Source organism: Fringilla coelebs (genome assembly GCF_963513975.1).
Source record: "Fringilla coelebs genome assembly, contig: SCAFFOLD_407, whole genome shotgun sequence".
Classification (NCBI taxonomy): domain Eukaryota; kingdom Metazoa; phylum Chordata; class Aves; order Passeriformes; family Fringillidae; genus Fringilla; species Fringilla coelebs.
Window position 1 is genome coordinate 12,422 of NW_028167399.1, and position 19,260 is coordinate 31,681.

General features: G+C 64.0%; 1 protein-coding gene across 1 annotated transcript; it reads right to left on the reverse strand.

Annotated features, from left to right (window-relative positions):
* Positions 1-1,004: 1,004 nt before the first annotated feature.
* Positions 1,005-17,691, reverse strand: LOC311165975 (vesicular glutamate transporter 1-like; the record flags this gene model as incomplete). The annotated part of the gene is made up of 12 exons (XM_084227471.1): positions 1,005-1,286; positions 3,327-3,454; positions 4,018-4,128; positions 5,988-6,120; positions 8,480-8,626; positions 11,088-11,227; positions 11,683-11,769; positions 12,712-12,799; positions 13,772-13,886; positions 13,957-14,075; positions 14,720-14,981; positions 17,630-17,691. The coding sequence occupies 12 exons, from the start codon at positions 17,689-17,691 to the stop codon at positions 1,005-1,007; spliced, it is 1,674 nt and encodes a 557-aa protein (XP_084083597.1).
* Positions 17,692-19,260: the final 1,569 nt, after the last annotated feature.

Sequence of the window (19,260 nt, forward strand, 5' to 3'; positions counted from 1 at the left end):
GGAGGAACCATTGAGGGCGGATGGGGGGGGACGGGGTGGGAAAATCCACCTGGAGGGCGCGGCGGGGGTGTCCGTGTGCCCGGAGAATTTCAGCGCTCCCAGTGCGATCCCAGTACATCCCAGTATGATCCCAGTGCCCCCCAGTGTCCCTCAAGCGCTCCCAGTGCGATCCCAGTACGTCCCAGTATGATCTCAGTGCCCCCCAGTGCCCCCAGTATGATCCCAGTACATCCCAGTATGATCCCAGTGCCCCCCAGTGCGATCCCAGTATGATCCCAGTATGATCCCAGTATGATCCCAGTGCCCCCCAGTGCCCCTCCAGTGCTCCCAGTGTGATCCCAGTACATCCCAGTGCCCCCAGTATGATCCCAGTACATCCCAGTATGATCCCAGTGTGATCCCAGTGCCTCCAGTGCCCCCCAGTCTGTGTCGGACACACTCCCCGACCTCCCAGTCCCTCCCAGTGTCCCTCCAGTGTCCCCAGGAATCCCCCCCCCCAGTTCCCCCAGTCCCTCCCAGTGCCCCCAATCTCTCCCCAGTTCCCCCAGTCCCTCACTCCACGCTCTCCAGCGGCCGCTCCCTGTGTTTATATTTAATTTGTATTTAATTTACATTTAATTTATATTTAATTCATATTTATATATGTACAGCCGGGGGAGGGGGCCGGCTCGCGGGGGTCCCTGGGGGTCTCGGGGGTCCCCGGTGGTCTGGGGGTTCGGAGAGGTCCCTTGAGGGGGTCCCAGCGGATCTCGGGGGTCCCTTGAGGGGGTCCCAGGGGGTCTCGGGGGGTCCCTTTTGGGGGTCCCTGGGGGTCTGGGGGGGTCCCTGGGGTCCCTTTTTGGGGGGAGGTTCCTTGGAGCCCCAGCCCCACCCCGGGGCGGTCCCAGGGGTCTCGGGGGGTCCCTTTTGGGGGTCTCGGGGGGTCCCCGGTGGTCTGGGGGGGGTCTCGGGGGGGGGGGGTCCCTTTTCGGGGGGCGGGCCTGCTCTCGGACCCCGCCCCCTCCTCACCCCGGGCCGCCCCCGGGGGCGGGGGTGGTCCCGGTGGCCCCGTAGCTCGCGGGGGGCCCCCCCGGGGGTCCCGCTCCCCCTCCCCCGCCTTCCTCCCCCTCCTCCTCCTCCTCCTCCTCGTCGCTGGCCACGCCCCCCGGCGCCAGAGGCTCCGCCTCCTCGCGCGGCGGCTCCGCCCACGGCTGCGGCTCCCCGGAAGCGAAGACGCCGTAGAAGGCCACGCCCCCGTAGTGCACGAGCGCGGCGATCAGGAACACCCACTGCCACTCCTCGCGCGTCTGCGCCAATCAGCGCCCGCCGCGCGCCGCGCGCCGGCCAATCCGCGCCGAGGGGGGCGGGGCCCCGGCGGGCGAACGGGAATGGGGAGAGAGCGCGGGAAAGGGAGGGGGCGTGGCCGAGGGGAGGGCGGGAAAGGAAGGGGAAAGGGGAAGGCGGGGCCAAAGCGAGGGGGCGGGGCCAGGCGGGCGGTGAGTGACAGGCGCGCGGTGACCCCCGGAACTCGCGGGTGTCCCCCGTGTCCCTCTGTCCCCCCCGTGTCCCTCTGTCCCCCCCAGTGTCCCTCTGTCCCCCCCACTGTCCCGCTGTCCCCCCACGCTCCTCTATCCCCCCACTGCCCCCCCATGGCCCCCTCTCCTCCCCCACCATGTCCCTCTGTCCCCCCTGGTCCCATTGTCCCCAGTGTCCCCTCAGTGTCCCCAATGTCCCCCTGTCCCCATTGTCCCCAGTGTCCCCTCAGTGTCCCCAATGTCCCCCTGTCCCCATTGTCCCCAGTGTCCCCTCAGTGTCCCCAATGTCCCCATTGTCCTCATTGTCCCCATTGTCCCCTCGGTGTCCCCTCACCTTGTGGCGGGTCAGCGCCCCCACGATCAGGGGACACACCATCCCTGACAATGTCCCCAATGTCCCCAGTGATGTCCCCTCACCTTGTGGCGGGTCAGGGCCCCCACGATCAGGGGACACACCATCCCTGACAATGTCCCCAATGTCCCCAGTGATGTCCCCTCACCTTGTGGCGGGTCAGGGCCCCCACGATCAGGGGACACACCATCCCGGACAATGTCCCCAATGTCCCCAGTGATGTCCCCAATGTCCCCTCACCTTGTGGCGGGTCAGGGCCCCCACGATCAGGGGACACACCATCCCCGACAATGTCCCCAGTGATGTCCCCAATGTCCCCAATGTCCCCAATGTCCCCTCGGTGTCCCCAGTGATGTCCCCAGTGATGTCCCCAATGTCCCCAGTGATGTCCCCTCACCTTGTGGCGGGTCAGGGCCCCCACGATGAGGGGACACACCATCCCTGACAATGTCCCCAATGTCCCCAATGTCCCCTCACCTTGTGGCGGGTCAGTGCCCCCACGATCAGGGGACACACCATCCCCGACAATGTCCCCAATGTCCCCAGTGATGTCCCCAATGTCCCCTCACCTTGTGGCGGGTCAGGGCCCCCACGATCAGGGGACACACCATCCCTGACAATGTCCCCGATGTCCCCAGTGATGTCCCCAATGTCCCCTCACCTTGTGGCGGGTCAGGGCCCCCACGATCAGGGGACACACCATCCCTGACAATGTCCCCAGTGATGTCCCCAATGTCCCCTCACCTTGTGGCGGGTCAGGGCCCCCACAATGAGGGGACACACCATCCCTGACAATGTCCCCAATGTCCCCAGTGATGTCCCCAATGTCCCCTCACCTTGTGGCGGGTCAGGGCCCCCACGATCAGGGGACACACCATCCCCGACAATGTCCCCAATGTCCCCAGTGATGTCCCCTCACCTTGTGGCGGGTCAGGGCCCCCACGATCAGGGGACACACCATCCCTGACAATGTCCCCAGTGTCCCCAGTGATGTCCCCAATGTCCCCAGTGATGTCCCCAATGTCCCCTCACCTTGTGGCGGGTCAGGGCCCCCACGATCAGGGGACACACCATCCCCGACAATGTCCCCAATGTCCCCAGTGATGTCCCCAGTGATGTCCCCAATGTCCCCTCACCTTGTGGCGGGTCAGGGCCCCCACGATCAGGGGACACACCATCCCTGACAATGTCCCCAGTGATGTCCCCAATGTCCCCTCACCTTGTGGCGGGTCAGGGCCCCCACGATCAGGGGACACACCATCCCGGACAATGTCCCCTCGATGTCCCCAATGTCCCCTCACCTTGTGGCGGGTCAGGGCCCCCACGATCAGGGGACACACCATCCCTGACAATGTCCCCAGTGATGTCCCCTCAGTGTCCCCTCACCTTGTGGCGGGTCAGGGCCCCCACGATCAGGGGACACACCATCCCCGACAATGTCCCCAGTGATGTCCCCTCACCTTGTGGCGGGTCAGGGCCCCCACGATCAGGGGACACACCATCCCCGACAATGTCCCCACGCCGTTGCTCAGCCCCATCAGGACGCTGGCGTAGCGCGGCGCGATGTCCAGGTGGTTGACGTTGAAGCCTGGGGACAGCGCGGTGTCACCCGGGGGTGTCACCAATGTCACCCAGGGGTGTCCCCAGTGTCACTCAGGGTGTCCCCGGTGTCACTCAGGGTGTCCCCAGTGTCACCCCCCCCCTCCCCGTGTCCCCAGTGTCACTCAGGGGTTTCCCCAGTGTCACCCCCCCCTCCCCGTGTCCCCATTGTCACTCAGGGGTGTCCCCAGTGTCACTCAGGGGTGTCCCCAGTGTCACTCAGGGGTGTCCCCGGTGTCACTCAGGGGTGTTCCCGGTGTCACTCAGGGGTGTCCCCAGTGTCACTCAGGGGTGTCCCCAGTGTCACCCCCCCCTCCCGGTGTCACCCAGGGGTGTCCCCTGTGTCACCCAGGGGTGTCACCGGTGTCACTCAGGGGTGTCCCCAGTGTCACTCAGGGGTGTCCCCGGTGTCACTCAGGGGTGTCCCCAGTGTCACTCAGGGGTGTCCCCGGTGTCACTCAGGGGTGTCCCCAGTGTCACTCAGGGTGTCCCTGGTGTCACTCAGCGGTGTCCCCCGTGTCACCCCCCCCTCCCCGTGTCCCCTGTCCCCACCCGAGATGGCGAAGCCGCTGAAGCCCACGGCCAGCACCAGGAAGGAGATGGCGACGGCGCGGGAGTGCGAGTAGCCGACCACCAGCAGCAGCGTGGCCTCCATGCCGAACCCTGGGGACAGGGACAGGGCCATGTGTCACACTGTCACTGTGTCACCATGTCACTGTCACTGTGTCACACTGTCACTGTGTCACTGTGTCACACTGTCACTGTGTCACAATGTCACAGTGTAACATGGTCACAGCATCACAGTGTCACACTGTCACTGTCACACTGAGACATCGGCCTCCATGCCGAACCCTGGGGACAGGGACAATGTCACTGTGTCACCGTGTCACTGTGTCACACTGTTAGAGTGTCACTGTCACACTGTCACCGTGTCACCGTGTCACTGTGTCACACTGTCACTGTGTCACCATGTCACTGTGTCACTGTGTCACAGTGTCACTGTGTCACAGCATCACAGTGTCACTGTCACACTGAGACATCGGCCTCCATGCCGAACCCTGGGGACAGGGACGTGTCACTGTGTCACCATGTCACTGTGTCACAATGTCACTGTGTCATCGTGTCACTGTGTCACTGTGTCACACTGTCACAGCATCAGAGTGCCACCATGTCGCACTGTCACACTGTCACTGTGTCACACTGTCACTGTCACACTGAGACATCGGCCTCCATGCCGAACCCTGGGGACAGGGACAGGGCCACGTGTCACCATGTCACCGTGTCACAGTACCAGAGTGCCACCGTGTCACACTGTCACAGTGTCACAGTGTCACACAGTGTCACAGTGTCACTGTCACACTGACACATCGGCCTCCATGCCGAACCCTGGGGACAGCCACAGTGCCGCCGTGTCACACTGTCATAGTATCACACTGTCACAGTGTCACATGTCACACAGTGTCCTCAGTGTCACACAGTGTCCCCTGTCACTGTCCCCAGTGTCCCCAGTGTCACTGACCCCCGCAGTTCATCATCTTGCGCACATTGGTGGTCACAGTGTCACATGTCACACGGTGTCCCCAGTGTCCCACACTGTCACACAGTGTCACACAGTGTCCCACAGTGTCACACGGTGTCCCCAGTGTCCCACACTGTCACACGGTGTCCCCAGTGTCCCCAGTGTCCCCAGTGTCACACACAGTGTCACACACTGTCACACAGTGTCCCCAGTGTCCCACACTGTCACACAGTGTCACACACACTGTCCCACAGTGTCACACAGTGTCACACAGTGTCCCCAGTGTCCCTCACCGCCGCAGTTCATCATCTTGCGCACGTTGGTGGTCACAGTGTCACACCTCACACACTGTCACACACTGTCACACAGTGTCACACAGTGTCACACACACTGTCCCCAGTGTCCCCAGTGTCACACACAGTGTCACACAGTGTCCCCAGTGTCCCTCACCCCCGCAGTTCATCATCTTGCGCACGTTGGTGGTCACAGTGTCACATGTCACATGGTGTCACACACTGTCCCCAGTGTCACACAGTGTCACACACAGTGTCACACAGTGTCACACAGTGTCACACAGTGTCCCCAGTGTCACTGACCCCCGCAGTTCATCATCTTGCGCACGTTGGTGGTCACAGTGTCACATGTCACACAGTGTCACACAGTGTCCCCAGTGTCCCACACTGTCCCACAGTGTCACACAGTGTCCCCAGTGTCACACACAGTGTCACACACTGTCACTGACCGCCGCAGTTCATCATCTTGTGCACGTTGGTGGTCACACTGTCACATGTCACACAGTATCACACACTGTCACACAGTGTCCCCAGTGTCACACACAGTGTCACACACTGTCACTGACCCCCGCAGTTCATCATCTTGCGCACGTTGGTGGTCACAGTGTCACATGTCACACAGTGTCACATGTCACACAGTGTCCCATGCTGTCCCCAGTGTCACACACAGTGTCACACAGTGTCACACAGTGTCACACACTGTCCCTCACCCCCGCAGTTCATCATCTTGCGCACGTTGGTGGTGGACATGAGGCCGCGGGAGCGCAGGAAATCGGCGATCTGTCCCCCGATGGGGACCACGATGGTCATCACCAGGTGGGGCAGGGCTGACAGCAAACCAACCTGGGACAGGGAAATAAATTATATATAAATAAAATAAAATAAAATAACAGAATAAATCAATTATCTGTAAATAAAATATCTCAATAATCAATTATCCCCGATGGGGACCACGATGGTCATCACCAGGTGGGGCAGGGCTGACAGCAAACCCACCTGGGACAGGGAAATAAATTATATATAAATAAAATAAAATAAAATAACAGAATAAATCAATAATCTGTAAATAAAATATCTCAATAATCAATTATCCCCGATGGGGACCACGATGGTCATCACCAGGTGGGGCAGGGCTGACAGCAATCCCACCTGGGAGAGAGAAATAAATTATAGATATAAAATAAAATAAAACAACTGAATTAACAAATTATATATAAATAAAATAAAATAAAATAAAATAAAATAAAATAAAATAAAATAAAATAAAATAAAATAAAATAAAATAAAATAAAATAAAATAATGGGATAAATCAATTATCCCCGATGGGGACCACGATGGTCATCACCAGGTGGGGCAGGGCTGACAGCAATCCCACCTGGGAGAAAGAAAGAAATAAATTATATATAAATAAAATAAAATAACAGAATAAATCAATTATCTGTAAATAAAATAACAGAATAAATCAATTATCTGTAAATAAAATATCTGAATAAATCAATTATCCCCGATGGGGACCACGATGGTCATCACCAGGTGGGGCAGGGCTGACAGCAATCCCACCTGGGAGAGAGAAATAAATTATAGATTAAATTAAATTAAAATAAAATAACTAAATAAATGAATTATATATAAATAAAATAAAATAAAATATCTGAATAAATCAATTATCCCTGATGGGGACCACGATGGTCATCACCAGGTGGGGCAGGGCTGACAGCAAACCCACCTGGGAGAGAGAAATAAATAAATTATAGATTAAAATAAAATAAAATAAAATAAAATAAAATAAAACAAAATAAAATAACTAAATAAATAATATATAAATAAAATAAAATAAAATATCTGAATAAATCAATTATCCCTGATGGGGACCACGATGGTCATCACCAGGTGGGGCAGGGCTGACAGCAAACCCACCTGGGACAGGGAAATAAATAAATTATATATAAATAAAATAAAATAAAATAAAATAATGGAATAAATCAATAATCTGTAAATAAAATATCTCAATAATCAATTATCCCCGATGGGGACCACGATGGTCATCACCAGGTGGGGCAGGGCTGACAGCAATCCCACCTGGGAGAGAGAAATAAATTATATATAAATAAAATAAAATAAAACAACTGAATTAACAAATTATATATAAATAAAATAAAATAAAATAACAGAATAAATCAATAATCTGTAAATAAAATAATGGGATAAATCAATTATCCCCGATGGGGACCACGATGGTCATCACCAGGTGGGGCAGGGCTGACAGCAATCCCACCTGGGACAGGGAAATAAATAAATTATAGATTAAATTAAATTAAAATAAAATAAAATAAAATAAAATAAAATAAAATAAAATAACAGAATAAATCAATTATCCATAACAAACACCACGATGGTCATCGCCAGGTGGGGCAGGGCTGACAGCAAACCCACCTGGGACAGAGATAAATAACGCAAAAAATATATAATTTATTTAAACTTGTTATTATTGAATTTATTTATTCAGGCGGAAAGCCTAGCTTTTTTTAGGGCTGTTTTGTGTGGTTTTGGCATGGTTTTGGGCTGTTTTTGGGGGGGTTTTTAGGCTGTTTTTGGGCTGTTTTGGGGGGTTTTTGGTGTGGTTTTTGGGCTGTTTTCGGTGCGGTTTTCGGGCTGTTTTGGGCTGTTTTGGAGCGTTTTTGTCTGGTATTTTTGGGGTGTTTTTGGTGTGGTTTTTGGCGTGTTTTTGGGGTGTTTTTGGTGCGGTTTTTGGGCTGTTTTGGGGTGTTTTTGTCTGGTATTTTTGGCGTGTTTTTGGGCTGTTTTTGGGCTGTTTTTGGTGCGGTTTTTGGGCTGTTTTGGGGGGTTTTTGGTGTGGGTTTGGGTGTGTTTTTGGGCTGCTTTGGGGTGTTTTTGGGCTGTTTTTGGTGCGGTTTTTGGCCTGTTTTCGGTGCGGTTTTCGGGCTGTTTTTAGGCTGTTTTTGGGCTGTTTTGGGGGAGTTTTCGGGCTGTTTTTGGGCTGTTTTCAGTGCGGTTTTTGGGCTGTTTTCGGTGCGGTTTTTGGCGTGTTTTCGAGCTGTTTTTGGGCTGTTTTCAGTGCGGTTTTTGGGCTGTTTTCGGTGCGGTTTTTGGCGTGTTTTTGGGCTGTTTTTGGTGCGGTTTTTGGGCTGTTTTTGGGCTGTTTTCAGGCTGTTTTTGTGTGTTTTGGGGTGCTCTGCTCACCTTGCTGATCTCGAAGCCGAACACCTCCTCGAAGTAGGCGGGCTGGCTGATGAGCAGCAGGTAGAAGGTCCAGCTGCGGCAGAAGTTGGCCACGATGATGGCGTAGACGGGCATGGAGGTGAAGAACTGGCGCCAGGGCGTGGCCAGCTGCGGGCAGGGGGACGGCTGACCCCGGGACACACCCCTGGACACCCCGGACACACCCCGGGACACACCCAGGGCACCCCGGACACACCCCGGACACACCCCGGACACACCCCAGGACACACCCCGGGACACCCCAGGACACACCCCAGGACACACCCCAGGACACACCCCAGGACACACCCCAGGACACACCCCGGACACACCCCAGGACACACCCCAGGACACACCAGGACACCCCGGACACACCCCAGGACACACCCCAGGACACACCCCAGGACACCCCCAGGACACACCCCAGGACACACCCCAGGGCACCCCTGGACACACCCCGGGACACACCCCTGGACACCCGGGACACACCCCGGACACACCCCAGGACACACCCCAGGACACCTCGGACACACCCCAGGACACACCCCAGGACACACCCCAGGACACACCCCAGGACACACCCCGGACACACCCCGGACACACCCCAGGACACCCCTGGACACACCCCAGGACACACCCCAGGACACACCCCAGGACACACCCCAGGACACACCCCAGGACACACCCCGGACACACCCCGGACACACCCCAGGACACCCCTGGACACACCCCAGGACACACCCCAGGACACACCCAGGGCACCCCTGGACACCCCTGGACACCCCCAGCGACCCCTCCCAGTTCCTCCCAGTCCCTCCCAGTGCTCCCAGTCTGACCAGCAGCGGGTTGCTGCCCATCCCAGCGTTCCCAGCAGCCCCTCCCAGTCCCTCCCAGTGCTCCCAGTCCCACCAGCAGCGGGTTGCTGCCCATCCCAGCGTTCCCAGCGATCCCTCCCAGCGTTCCCAGTCCCTCCCAGTGCTCCCAGTCCCACCAGCAGCGGGTTGCTGCCCATCCCAGCGTTCCCAGTGACCCCTCCCAGTGTTCCCAGTCCCTCCCAGTGCTCCCAGTCTGACCAGCAGCGGGTTGCTGCCCATCCCAGCGTTCCCAGTGACCCCTCCCAGTGTTCCCAGTCCCTCCCAGTCCCTCCCAGTGCTCCCAGTCCCACCAGTAGCGGGTTGCTGCCCATCCCAGTGTTCCCAGTGACCCATCCCAGTCCCTCCCAGTCCCTCCCAGTCCCACCAGCAGCGGGTTGCTGCCCATCCCAGCGTTCCCAGTGACCCCTCTCAGTGTTCCCAGTCCCTCCCAGTGCTCCCAGTCTGACCAGCAGCGGGTTGCTGCCCATCCCAGCGTTCCCAGTGACCCCTCCCAGTGTTCCCAGTCCCTCCCAGTCCCTCCCAGTGCTCCCAGTCCCACCAGTAGCGGGTTGCTGCCCATCCCAGTGTTCCCAGTGACCCATCCCAGTCCCTCCCAGTCCCTCCCAGTCCCACCAGCAGCGGGTTGCTGCCCATCCCAGCGTTCCCAGTGACCCCTCTCAGTGTTCCCAGTCCCTCCCAGTGCTCCCAGTCTGACCAGCAGCGGGTTGCTGCCCATCCCAGCGTTCCCAGCGATCCCTCCCAGTCCCTCCCAGTCCCTCCCAGTGCTCCCACTCCCACCAGTAGCGGGTTGCTGCCCATCCCAGCGTTCCCATCGATCCCTCCCAGTCCCTCCCAGTCCCTCCCAGTGCTCCCAGTCCCACCAGCAGCGGGTTGCTGCCCATCCCAGCGTTCCCAGTGACCCCTCCCAGTGCTCCCAGTGCTCCCAGTCTGACCAGCAGCGGGTTGCTGCCCATCCCAGCGTTCCCAGTGACCCCTCCCAGTCCCTCCCAGTCCCTCCCAGTGCTCCCAGTCTGACCAGCAGCGGGTTGCTGCCCATCCCAGCGTTCCCAGCAGCCCCTCCCAGTGTTCCCAGTCCCTCCCAGTGCTCCCAGTCCCTCCCAGTGCTCCCAGTCCCACCAGCAGCGGGTTGCTGCCCATCCCAGCGTTCCCAGCCGTCCATCCCAGTCCCTCCCAGTCCCTCCCAGTGCTCCCAGTCTGACCAGCAGCGGGTTGCTGCCCATCCCAGCGTTCCCAGCGATCCCTCCCAGTCCCTCCCAGTCCCTCCCAGTCCCTCCCAGTCTGTCCCAGTCCCACCAGCAGCGGGTTGCTGCCCATCCCAGCGTTCCCAGCGGCCCCTCCCAGTGTTCCCAGTCCCTCCCAGTGCTCCCAGTCCCACCAGTAGCGGGTTGCTGCCCATCCCAGCATTCCCAGCAGCCCCTCCCAGTCCCTCCCAGTCCCTCCCAGTGCTCCCAGTCCCACCAGTAGCGGGTTGCTGCCCATCCCAGCATTCCCAGCAGCCCCTCCCAGTCCCTCCCAGTCCCTCCCAGTGCTCCCAGTCCCACCAGTAGCGGGTTGCTGCCCATCCCAGCGTTCCCAGCAGCCCATCCCACTGTTCCCAGTCCCTCCCAGTCCCTCCCAGTGCTCCCAGTCCCACCAGTAGCGGGTTGCTGCCCATCCCAGCATTCCCAGCAGCCCATCCCAGTGCTCCCAGTCCCTCCCAGTGCTCCCAGTCCCACCAGTAGCGGGTTGCTGCCCGCGCTCTCCCCGATGCTCTCCTCGATGTATTTCCGCTCCTCGGGGGAGATCGTGGGGTGCTGGGCGGGGCTCTCGTAGGACACCAGCACCCAGAAGAGGTACCAGAGCACCCCGAAACTGCCTGGGGGTTACTGGGGTCACTGGGAGCACTGGGAGCACTGGGAAGGGTCACTGGGAGCACTGGGACCGGTACCAGAGCACCCCGAAACTGCCTGGGGACACTGGGGTCACTGGGAGCACTGGGAGGGGTCACTGGGGACACTGGGAGCACTGGGAGCACTGGGAGGGGTCACTGGGGACACTGAGGTCACTGGGAGCACTGGGAGGGGTCACTGGGGACACTGGGGGCACTGGGAGGGGTCACTGGGAACACTGGGAGAGGTCCCCATGGGGGCTCGGGGGGTCCCGGGCGAGATCAGGAGGTCCCGGGGGGAATCAGGGGGTCCCGGGGGGGGGTCAGTGGGTCTCAGGGGTCCCGGGGGGTCCTGGGGGGGATCAGGGGGTTCTGGGGGGTCTCAGGGGTCCCGAGGGGTCCCGGGGGGTCTCAGGGGGTCCCGGGGGTCCCGGGGGTCTCACCGTAGACGTAGAAGACGGAGCTCCAGCCCGTGTACTGCACCAGGACCCCGGCCAGGGGCATGGCGACCACCGCCCCCGCGTACGAGCCTGGGGGGGGGCGGGGGGGGGTCAGCGGGACCCCCGGGGCGCCCAGCCCCCCACACGGACCCCCGGAGCGCCCAGCCCCCCACGGACCCCCGAGCGCCCAGCCCCCCACATACCGCCCCCGCGTACGACCCTGGGGGGGGGGCGGGGGTCAGCGGGACCCCCGAGCGCCCAGCCCCCCACACGGACCCGGGACCCCCGGAGCGCCCAGCCCCCCACGGCCCCGGAGCCCCGGACCCCCACGGACCCCCGGAGCGCCCAGCCCCCATAGAGCCCCGGGACCCCCTCGGGCACCCCCGGGACACCCCCGGAGCGCCCAGCCCCCCACGGACCCGGGACCCCCCCTCTGCCACCCCCGGAGTGCCCAGCCCCCCCCCAGCCCCCACACCCCCGGAGCACCCAGCCCCCCACACGGCCCCAAGACCCCCCAGCCCCCACAGACCCCCGGAGCGCCCAACCCCCACAGAACCCCGGGACCCCCTCGGGCACCCCCGGAGCGCCCAGCCCCCCCCACGGACCCCCGGAGTGCCCAGCCCCCCACACGGCCCCAGGACCCCCCACCCCGCCCCCACAGCCCCGGGACCCCCAGAGCCCCCCCAGACCCCCAGACCCCCCAGAGCCCCCCCTCAGCCCCCCAGACCCCCTCAGCCCCCCAGACCCCCCCAGAACCCCCCAGACCCCCTCAGCCCCCCAGACCCTCCAAAGCCCCCCAGAGCCCCCCAAAGCCCCCCAGCCCCCTCCCCACCGCAGAAGGCCGTGGTGTCCCCCAACCCCCAGCAGCCCCCAGACCCCCCAAAACCCCCCCAAGCCCCCCCAAAGCCCCCTCCCCACCGCAGAAGGCCGTGGTAGCCCCCAACCCCCACTAGCCCCCAGACCCCCCCAGACCCCCCAGACCCCCCAGACCCCCCCAAGCCCCCCCAAAGCCCCCCAAAGCCCCCTCCCCACCGCAGAAGGCCGTGGTCGCCAGCCGGCTCCGCTCCAGGGGCGGCGCCCACTTGCTCCAGATGCCGTGACAGGCGGGGTAGGTCACGCCCTGCGAGAAAAGGGGCGGGGTCAGCGCGGGACACGCCCATCGGGACACACCCAACCGGCCACGCCCTGATGGACACGGCGGCGAGGGACACACCCAACCCCGGCCACGCCCTGATGGACACACCCAACCCCGGCCACGCCCTGATGGACACACCCAACCCCGGCCACGCCCTGATGGACACGGCGGTGAGGGACACACCCAACCCCGGCCACGCCCTGATGGACACGCCCGACCCCGGCCACGCCCTGATGGACACACCCAACCCCGGCCACGCCCTGATGGACACGGCGGCAAGGGACACACCCAACCCCGGCCACGCCCACACAGCCACACCCTGACCAATGGGAGTGTGGGGATGGCCACACTCCAACCTGAACAGCAAAACCCACCGGGACACAGCCCAAAATACCCCAAACCACCCCAAAATCCCCCAAATTCACCCCAAAACCCCTCCTGACCTCCACCAGGCCCTGCATGACACGCATGGCGATGACGCAGCCCCAAACACACCCAAAACCCCCCGAATTCACCCCAAAATCCATTCCTGACCTCCACCAGGCCCTGCATAATCCACACAGCCATGACACAGCCCCAAAATCCCCCGAATTCACCCCAAAACCCCTCCTGACCTCCACCAGGCCCTGCATGACGCGCACGGCGATGACGCAGCCCCAAAATCCCCCGAATTCACCCCAAAATCCCTTCCTGACCTCCACCAGGCCCTGCATGACACGCATGGCGATGACGCAGCCCCAAACACACCCAAAACCCCCCGAATTCACCCCAAAATCCCTTCCTGACCTCCACCAGGCCCTGCATGACGCGCACGGCGATGACGCAGCCCCAAAACCCCCAAAATCCCCCAAATTCACCCCAAAATCCGTTCCTGACCTCCACCAGGCCCTGCATGACGCGCACGGCGATGACGCAGCCCCAAAATCCCCCGAATTCACCCCAAAATCCCCTCCTGACCTCCACCAGGCCCTGCATGACGCGCACGGCGATGACGCAGCCGACGTGGGCGCGCGCGGCCGACGGGATCAGCATGTTCAGCACCGAGGTGGAGACGATGGCCAGCCCGAACACCCTGCGGGACACCCAGGTGACCCTGGGGACACGCCCCGGCCCGGCCCCGCCCCCGGCCCCGCCCGGCTCACCTGTTGGCGGCGAATTTCTGGGCGATGAAGCCGCCGGGGATCTGCGTGACGATGTAGCCCCAGAAGAAGGAGCCGTGGATCATCCCCACCGTCTCGGGGTCCCAGTTGAACTGGGCGCGCTGGGGGAGCGCGGGGAGGGGTTGGCGGGGCGGGGGACACGCCCTGGACACGCCCTGGACACGCCCTGGGCAGGTGGGCGTCCCCCACGCCCGGCTGTGGTCTCTACAGACAGCCCAGAGCTGACCCCAGAGCTGACCCACACCTGTGCCCCCCCAGTGACCCCACACCTGTCCCCAGGCCCTGCTGTCCCCCCCAGTGACCCCACACCTGCACAGGTGCCCTGTACCTGTCCGTGGGCAGGGTTGACCCCCATGCTGACCCCAGGTGCCCTGTACCTGTCTGTGGGCGGGGCTGCCCCCAGGTGCCCTCTCACCTGTCCATGGGCGGGGCTGACCATGCTGACCCCAGGTGCCCTGTACCTGTCCGTGGGCGAGCTTGACCATGCTGACCCCAGGTGCCCTCTCACCTGTCTGTGGGCGGGGCTGACCCCCCAACCCCCCTCCCCCCCCCCCGCGCTGCCCCCAGGTGCCCTGTACCTGTCCGTGGGCGGGGTTGACCCCCATGCTCACCCCACACCTGCCCAGGTGCCCTCACCTGTCCGTGGGCGGGGCTGACCCCCGTGCTGCCCCCAGGTGCCCTCTCACCTGTCCGTGGGCGGGGCTGACCCCCATGCTGCCCCCACACCTGCACAGGTGCCCTGTACCTGTCCGTGGGCGGGGCTGCCCCCAGGTGCGCTCACCTGTCCGTGGGCGGGGTTGACCATGCTGACCACGGCCACGCCCAGGTTGCAGCGGATGCCGAAGCTGATGCAGAAGCCGATGCCGCAGAGCACGGCGATGCCGTAGCGCCGGGGCAGCCCGCAGAAGGTGCAGTCCAGCACCGGCGGCCGCGCGGGGCCGGCGCCGCCCGCGCCCCCCGAGCTCAGCTCCAGGCTCTCGGCCTCGTCCTGCCGCCGCTCCAGGAGCCTGCGGGGCCACCCGTGTGTCACCTCCGTGTGTCCCCTCCCCGTGTCCCCTCCGTGCGTCCCCGCGCCCCCCGAGCTCAGCTCCAGGCTCTCGGCCTCGTCCTGCCGCCGCTCCAGGAGCCTGCGCGGCCACCGCCCGTGTGTCCCCTCCGTGTGTCCCCTCTGTGTCCCCTGTGCCTGTGTCCCCTCCCCGTGTCCCCTCCGTGTGTCCCCGCGCCCCCCGAGCTCAGCTCCAGGCTCTCGGCCTCGTCCTGCCGCCGCTCCAGGAGCCTGCGGGGCCACCCGTGTGTCACCTCCCCGTGTCCCCTCCCCGGGTCCCCTCCGTGCGTCCCCGCGCCCCCCGAGCTCAGCTCCAGGCTCTCGGCCTCGTCCTGCCGCCGCTCCAGGAGCCTGCGGGGCCACCCGTGTGTCACCTCCGTGTGTCCCCTCTGTGTCCCCTGTGCCTGTGTCCCCTCCCCGTGTCCCCTCCGTGCGTCCCCGCGCCCCCGAGCTCAGCTCCAGGCTCTCGGCCTCGTCCTGCCGCCGCTCCAGGAGCCTGCACGGCCACCGCCCGTGTGTCCCCTCCCCGTGTCCCCTCCGTGTGTCCCCGGGTCCCTTTTGTCCCACAGGACCCCCCACCGTGGCCCTTTTGCCCCCTCCCCGTGCCCCCGGGTCCCTTTTGCCCCCACCCCGTCCTCCGTGTCCCTTCTACCCCTGCTGTGTCCCCGTGTCCCTTTTTCCCCGGTGCCCCCATGTCCCCCCGCCTGTGTCCCCGTGTCCTTTTTTCCTCTGCTCTGTCTCAGCGTCCCCCTGTGTCCTCAAGTCCCTTCCCCCCGCCGTGTCCCCCCCTTGTCCCCCGATCCCCCCATGTCCTTTTCCCCCACTGCGTCCTCCGTGTCCCCCTGACCTCTGGGTCCCTTTTCCCCCCATGTCCCCATGTCCCCCCCTTGTCCCCGTGTCCCTTTTCCTCCATGTCCCCCCCTTGTCCCCATGTCCCCTGTATCCCTTTTCCCCCCCTGTCCCCGTGTCCCCCCCGTCGCCCCTGTCCCCGTCTCCCCCCGTGTCCCCGTGTCCCCCCCTTGTCCCCGTGTCCCTTTTCTCCCCATGTCCCCCCCTTGTCCCCGTGTCACTTGTGGCCCTTTTCCCCCCCTGTCCCCCTGTCCCCCCCCTTGTCCCCGAGGCCCTCGTGTCCCTTTTCCCACCATGTCCCACTTTGTCCCTGTGTTCCTTCCCCCCCCTGTCGCCCCTGTCCCCGTGGCCCCCCCGTGTCCCCCCCGTGTCCCCCCTGTCGCCCCTGTCCCCGTGTCCCCCCCGTGTCCCCCCCTGTCCCCGTGTCCCCCCGTGTCCCCCCCGTGTCCCCCCGTGTCCCCCCCCCCGTGTCCCCCCGTGTCCCCCCCGTGTCCCCCCCTGTCCCCGTGTCCCCCCTGTCCCCGTGTCCCCCCCGTGTCCCCCCCCGTCCCCCCGTGTCCCCCCTGTCCCTGTGTCCCCCCCGTGTCCCCCCGTGTCCCCCCCCGTAGCCGATTTAAGCCGCTTTAATCCCCGCGGTGGCGGCGCCAGCGGGGAGGGGCCGGGGCCGGGCTGGGGACACGGGGGGGGGGACACGGAGGGGGACACGGGGCTGGGCTGGGGACACGGCGGGGGGACACGGGGGGGGGGACACGGGGACACGCGTGGCACGGACACGAGGGGGGGAGGGCACGGGGGGGCACCCTTGAACCCCAAAACCCCGCGAAACCCGACCCCAAATCCCCCCGGGAAACCCGACCCCAAATCCCCCCGGGAAACGGAGACCCCCCAAGCTCCAGGGTAACCTGAGACCCCCAAATCCCCCCGGGAAACGGAGACCCCCCAAACCCGATCCCCACAAAGCTCCAGGGTAACCCCCGCAAACCCGACCCCAAATCCCCCCGGCAAACAGAGACCCCGAAACCCGATCCCCTCAAAGCTCCAGAGTAACCTGAGACCCCCAAATCCCCCCAGCAAACCCGAGACCCCCCAAGCTCCAGGGTAACCTGAGACCCCCAAATCCCCCCGGGAAACCCGAGACCCCCAAAGCTCCAGGGTAACCTGAGACCCCCAAAAAACCCCGGGAAACCCGAGACCCCCAAAGCTCCAGGGTAACCCCAGGAAACCCGACCCCAAATCCCCCCGGCAAACGGAGACCCCCCAAGCTCCAGGGTAACCTGAGACCCCCCAAATCCCCCCGACAAACCTGAGACCCCCAAAACCCCCGGAAACGCGACCCCAAATCCCCCCGACATCACCCTCCCAAAAACCTGATCCCCCAAAACCCCCGGCAAACCCAAGAGTCACAAAACCCCCACAAAACCCCCACAAAACCTGACGCCTCCCAAAAGCAGACCCCCCCCCAAACCTTCCCAGAACCCCCAGCCCCCACCCCGAGGGTCTCACCGGTGCAGCCGCCCCAGCCCGGCCCCCCCAGCCCCCTCCAGCCCCCCTCCCCATCCCGGGGGTCTCACCAGTGCAGCCACCCCCCCCCCGTGTCCCCCCAGCCCCCTCCAGGACCCCTCCCCATCCCGGGGGTCCCCATCCCGGGGGTCCCACCCCGGGGGTCTCACCGGTGCAGCCGCCCCAGCCCGGCCCCCCGTGTCCCCCCAGCCCCCTCCAGGACCCCTCCCCATCCCGGGGGTCCCATCCCGGGGGTCTCACCGGTGCAGCCGCCCCAGCCCCGCCCCCAGCTGTCTCCGGAACTCCTCCTTGTTGAACTCCATCGCTGCCTCAGGGCGCCACCATCACCCCGGGACCCCCGGGACCCCCCCAAATCCTCTGTGCCCCCAGGAGCGCCCCCCGCCCCCCGCCCGCAGCCCCCCGAGCCCCGCGCCGCTCCCGGGGCCGCTCCCGGGCAGCTCTGGGAGCCCCCCCGCCCCCCCCGGCCTGGATCAGCCCTAAATCCCCCCAATCCCCCCCGCCCCCCCCCCAATCCCCCCCCGCCCCCCCCCACCCCCCCAGCCCCCCCCAGCCCCCCCCGCGTGGGCTGAGCCGCCGGGGGGGCACCGGGGGGGGGGGGCAGCAGCCAATCAGAGCACGGGCAGCGGGTTTGGCCTTTATTGGGGGGTTTTGTACCAAAAAAAGGGGGGGGGGGGGGCTGAGGGGGGGTCCCAAAACAATCCTGGGGGGGGGTCAGGGGGGCCTGAGGAGGGTCCCTGAGTGGGAGGGGTGGCTCAGGACCGGCCCCAAAAAGGTCTGAGGGTCCCGGGGAGGGTCCCCAAGGACAAGGCCAGGACGATCCTGGGGGGGGGGGATCCAGGAGGGTCCCAGGGGGGGGGTCCAGGGGGGGTCCAGGGGGATTCTGGGGGGTCATGGGGTATCCAGGAGGGGTTCTGGGGGGATCCAGGAGGGTTCTGGGGGGTCATGGGGGAACCAGGAGTGTCCTGGGGGGGTCTAGGAGGGTCCCAGGGGGGTCCAGGGGGGGTTCTGGGGGGTCCTGGGGGAACCAAGAGGGTTCTGGGGGGGTCCAGGAGGGTCTCGGGGTATCCAAGAGGGTCCCTGAGGAGAGGTCCCAGACAGTCCCGGACGGTCCTGGGGGGTCCCGGGCGATCCTGGGGGGTCTCGGGCAATCCTGGGGGGTCCTGGGCGATCCTGGGGGGGTCCCGGACGGTCCTGGGGGTCCCGGGGGGTTTGGGGGGTCCCCGGGGGGTTTGGGGGGGGGTCCCTCACACCCGCAGCAGCGGCATCGTCACGGTGAGAACCTGCAGGGGGCGCCACGCGCTCAGCGGGAGGGGGCGTGTCCCGGCCGGGCAGGGGGGCGTGTCCCGGCCGGGCAGGGGGCGTGTCCCGGGCGGTGGTTGCCATGGTTACCTTGGAGCGGCGGTGGAAGCGCGCGCGGCACCCGCGCGGGGTCGGCGCGCAGGGGCAGCCCCAGCTCCAGCAGCGCCCCCCTGGCGGCCGGGAGGACCCGCGGCAGGCGCGGCGCCCCCTGGCGGCGGCGGGCGGAGCAGCAGCAGGCGCTCCTCGCTCAGCCCCAGCCACAGAGAGCCCGCCCCCTCCTGGGCGGGGCCAGCGTTAGGACACGCCCACCGCACCCCCAACCCAACAACCCACCCCCCCACGATTGTGGGGACCCTTCCCAGCACAGCCCCCAGGGCCCCTCAGGATTATGGGAACCCCCCCAGTGCCCCCCAGATTGCCCCAGAACCCAACCCCCGGAATCAGGGGAACCCCCCAGCCCAGCCCCAGCCCCCCCAGTCCCCCCCCAGTTCCTCCCAGTTCCCCCCCCCCGTTCCTCCCAGCCCCCCCAGTGCCCCCCAGTTCCTCACTCACCACCTGGGGCAGGTGTACCC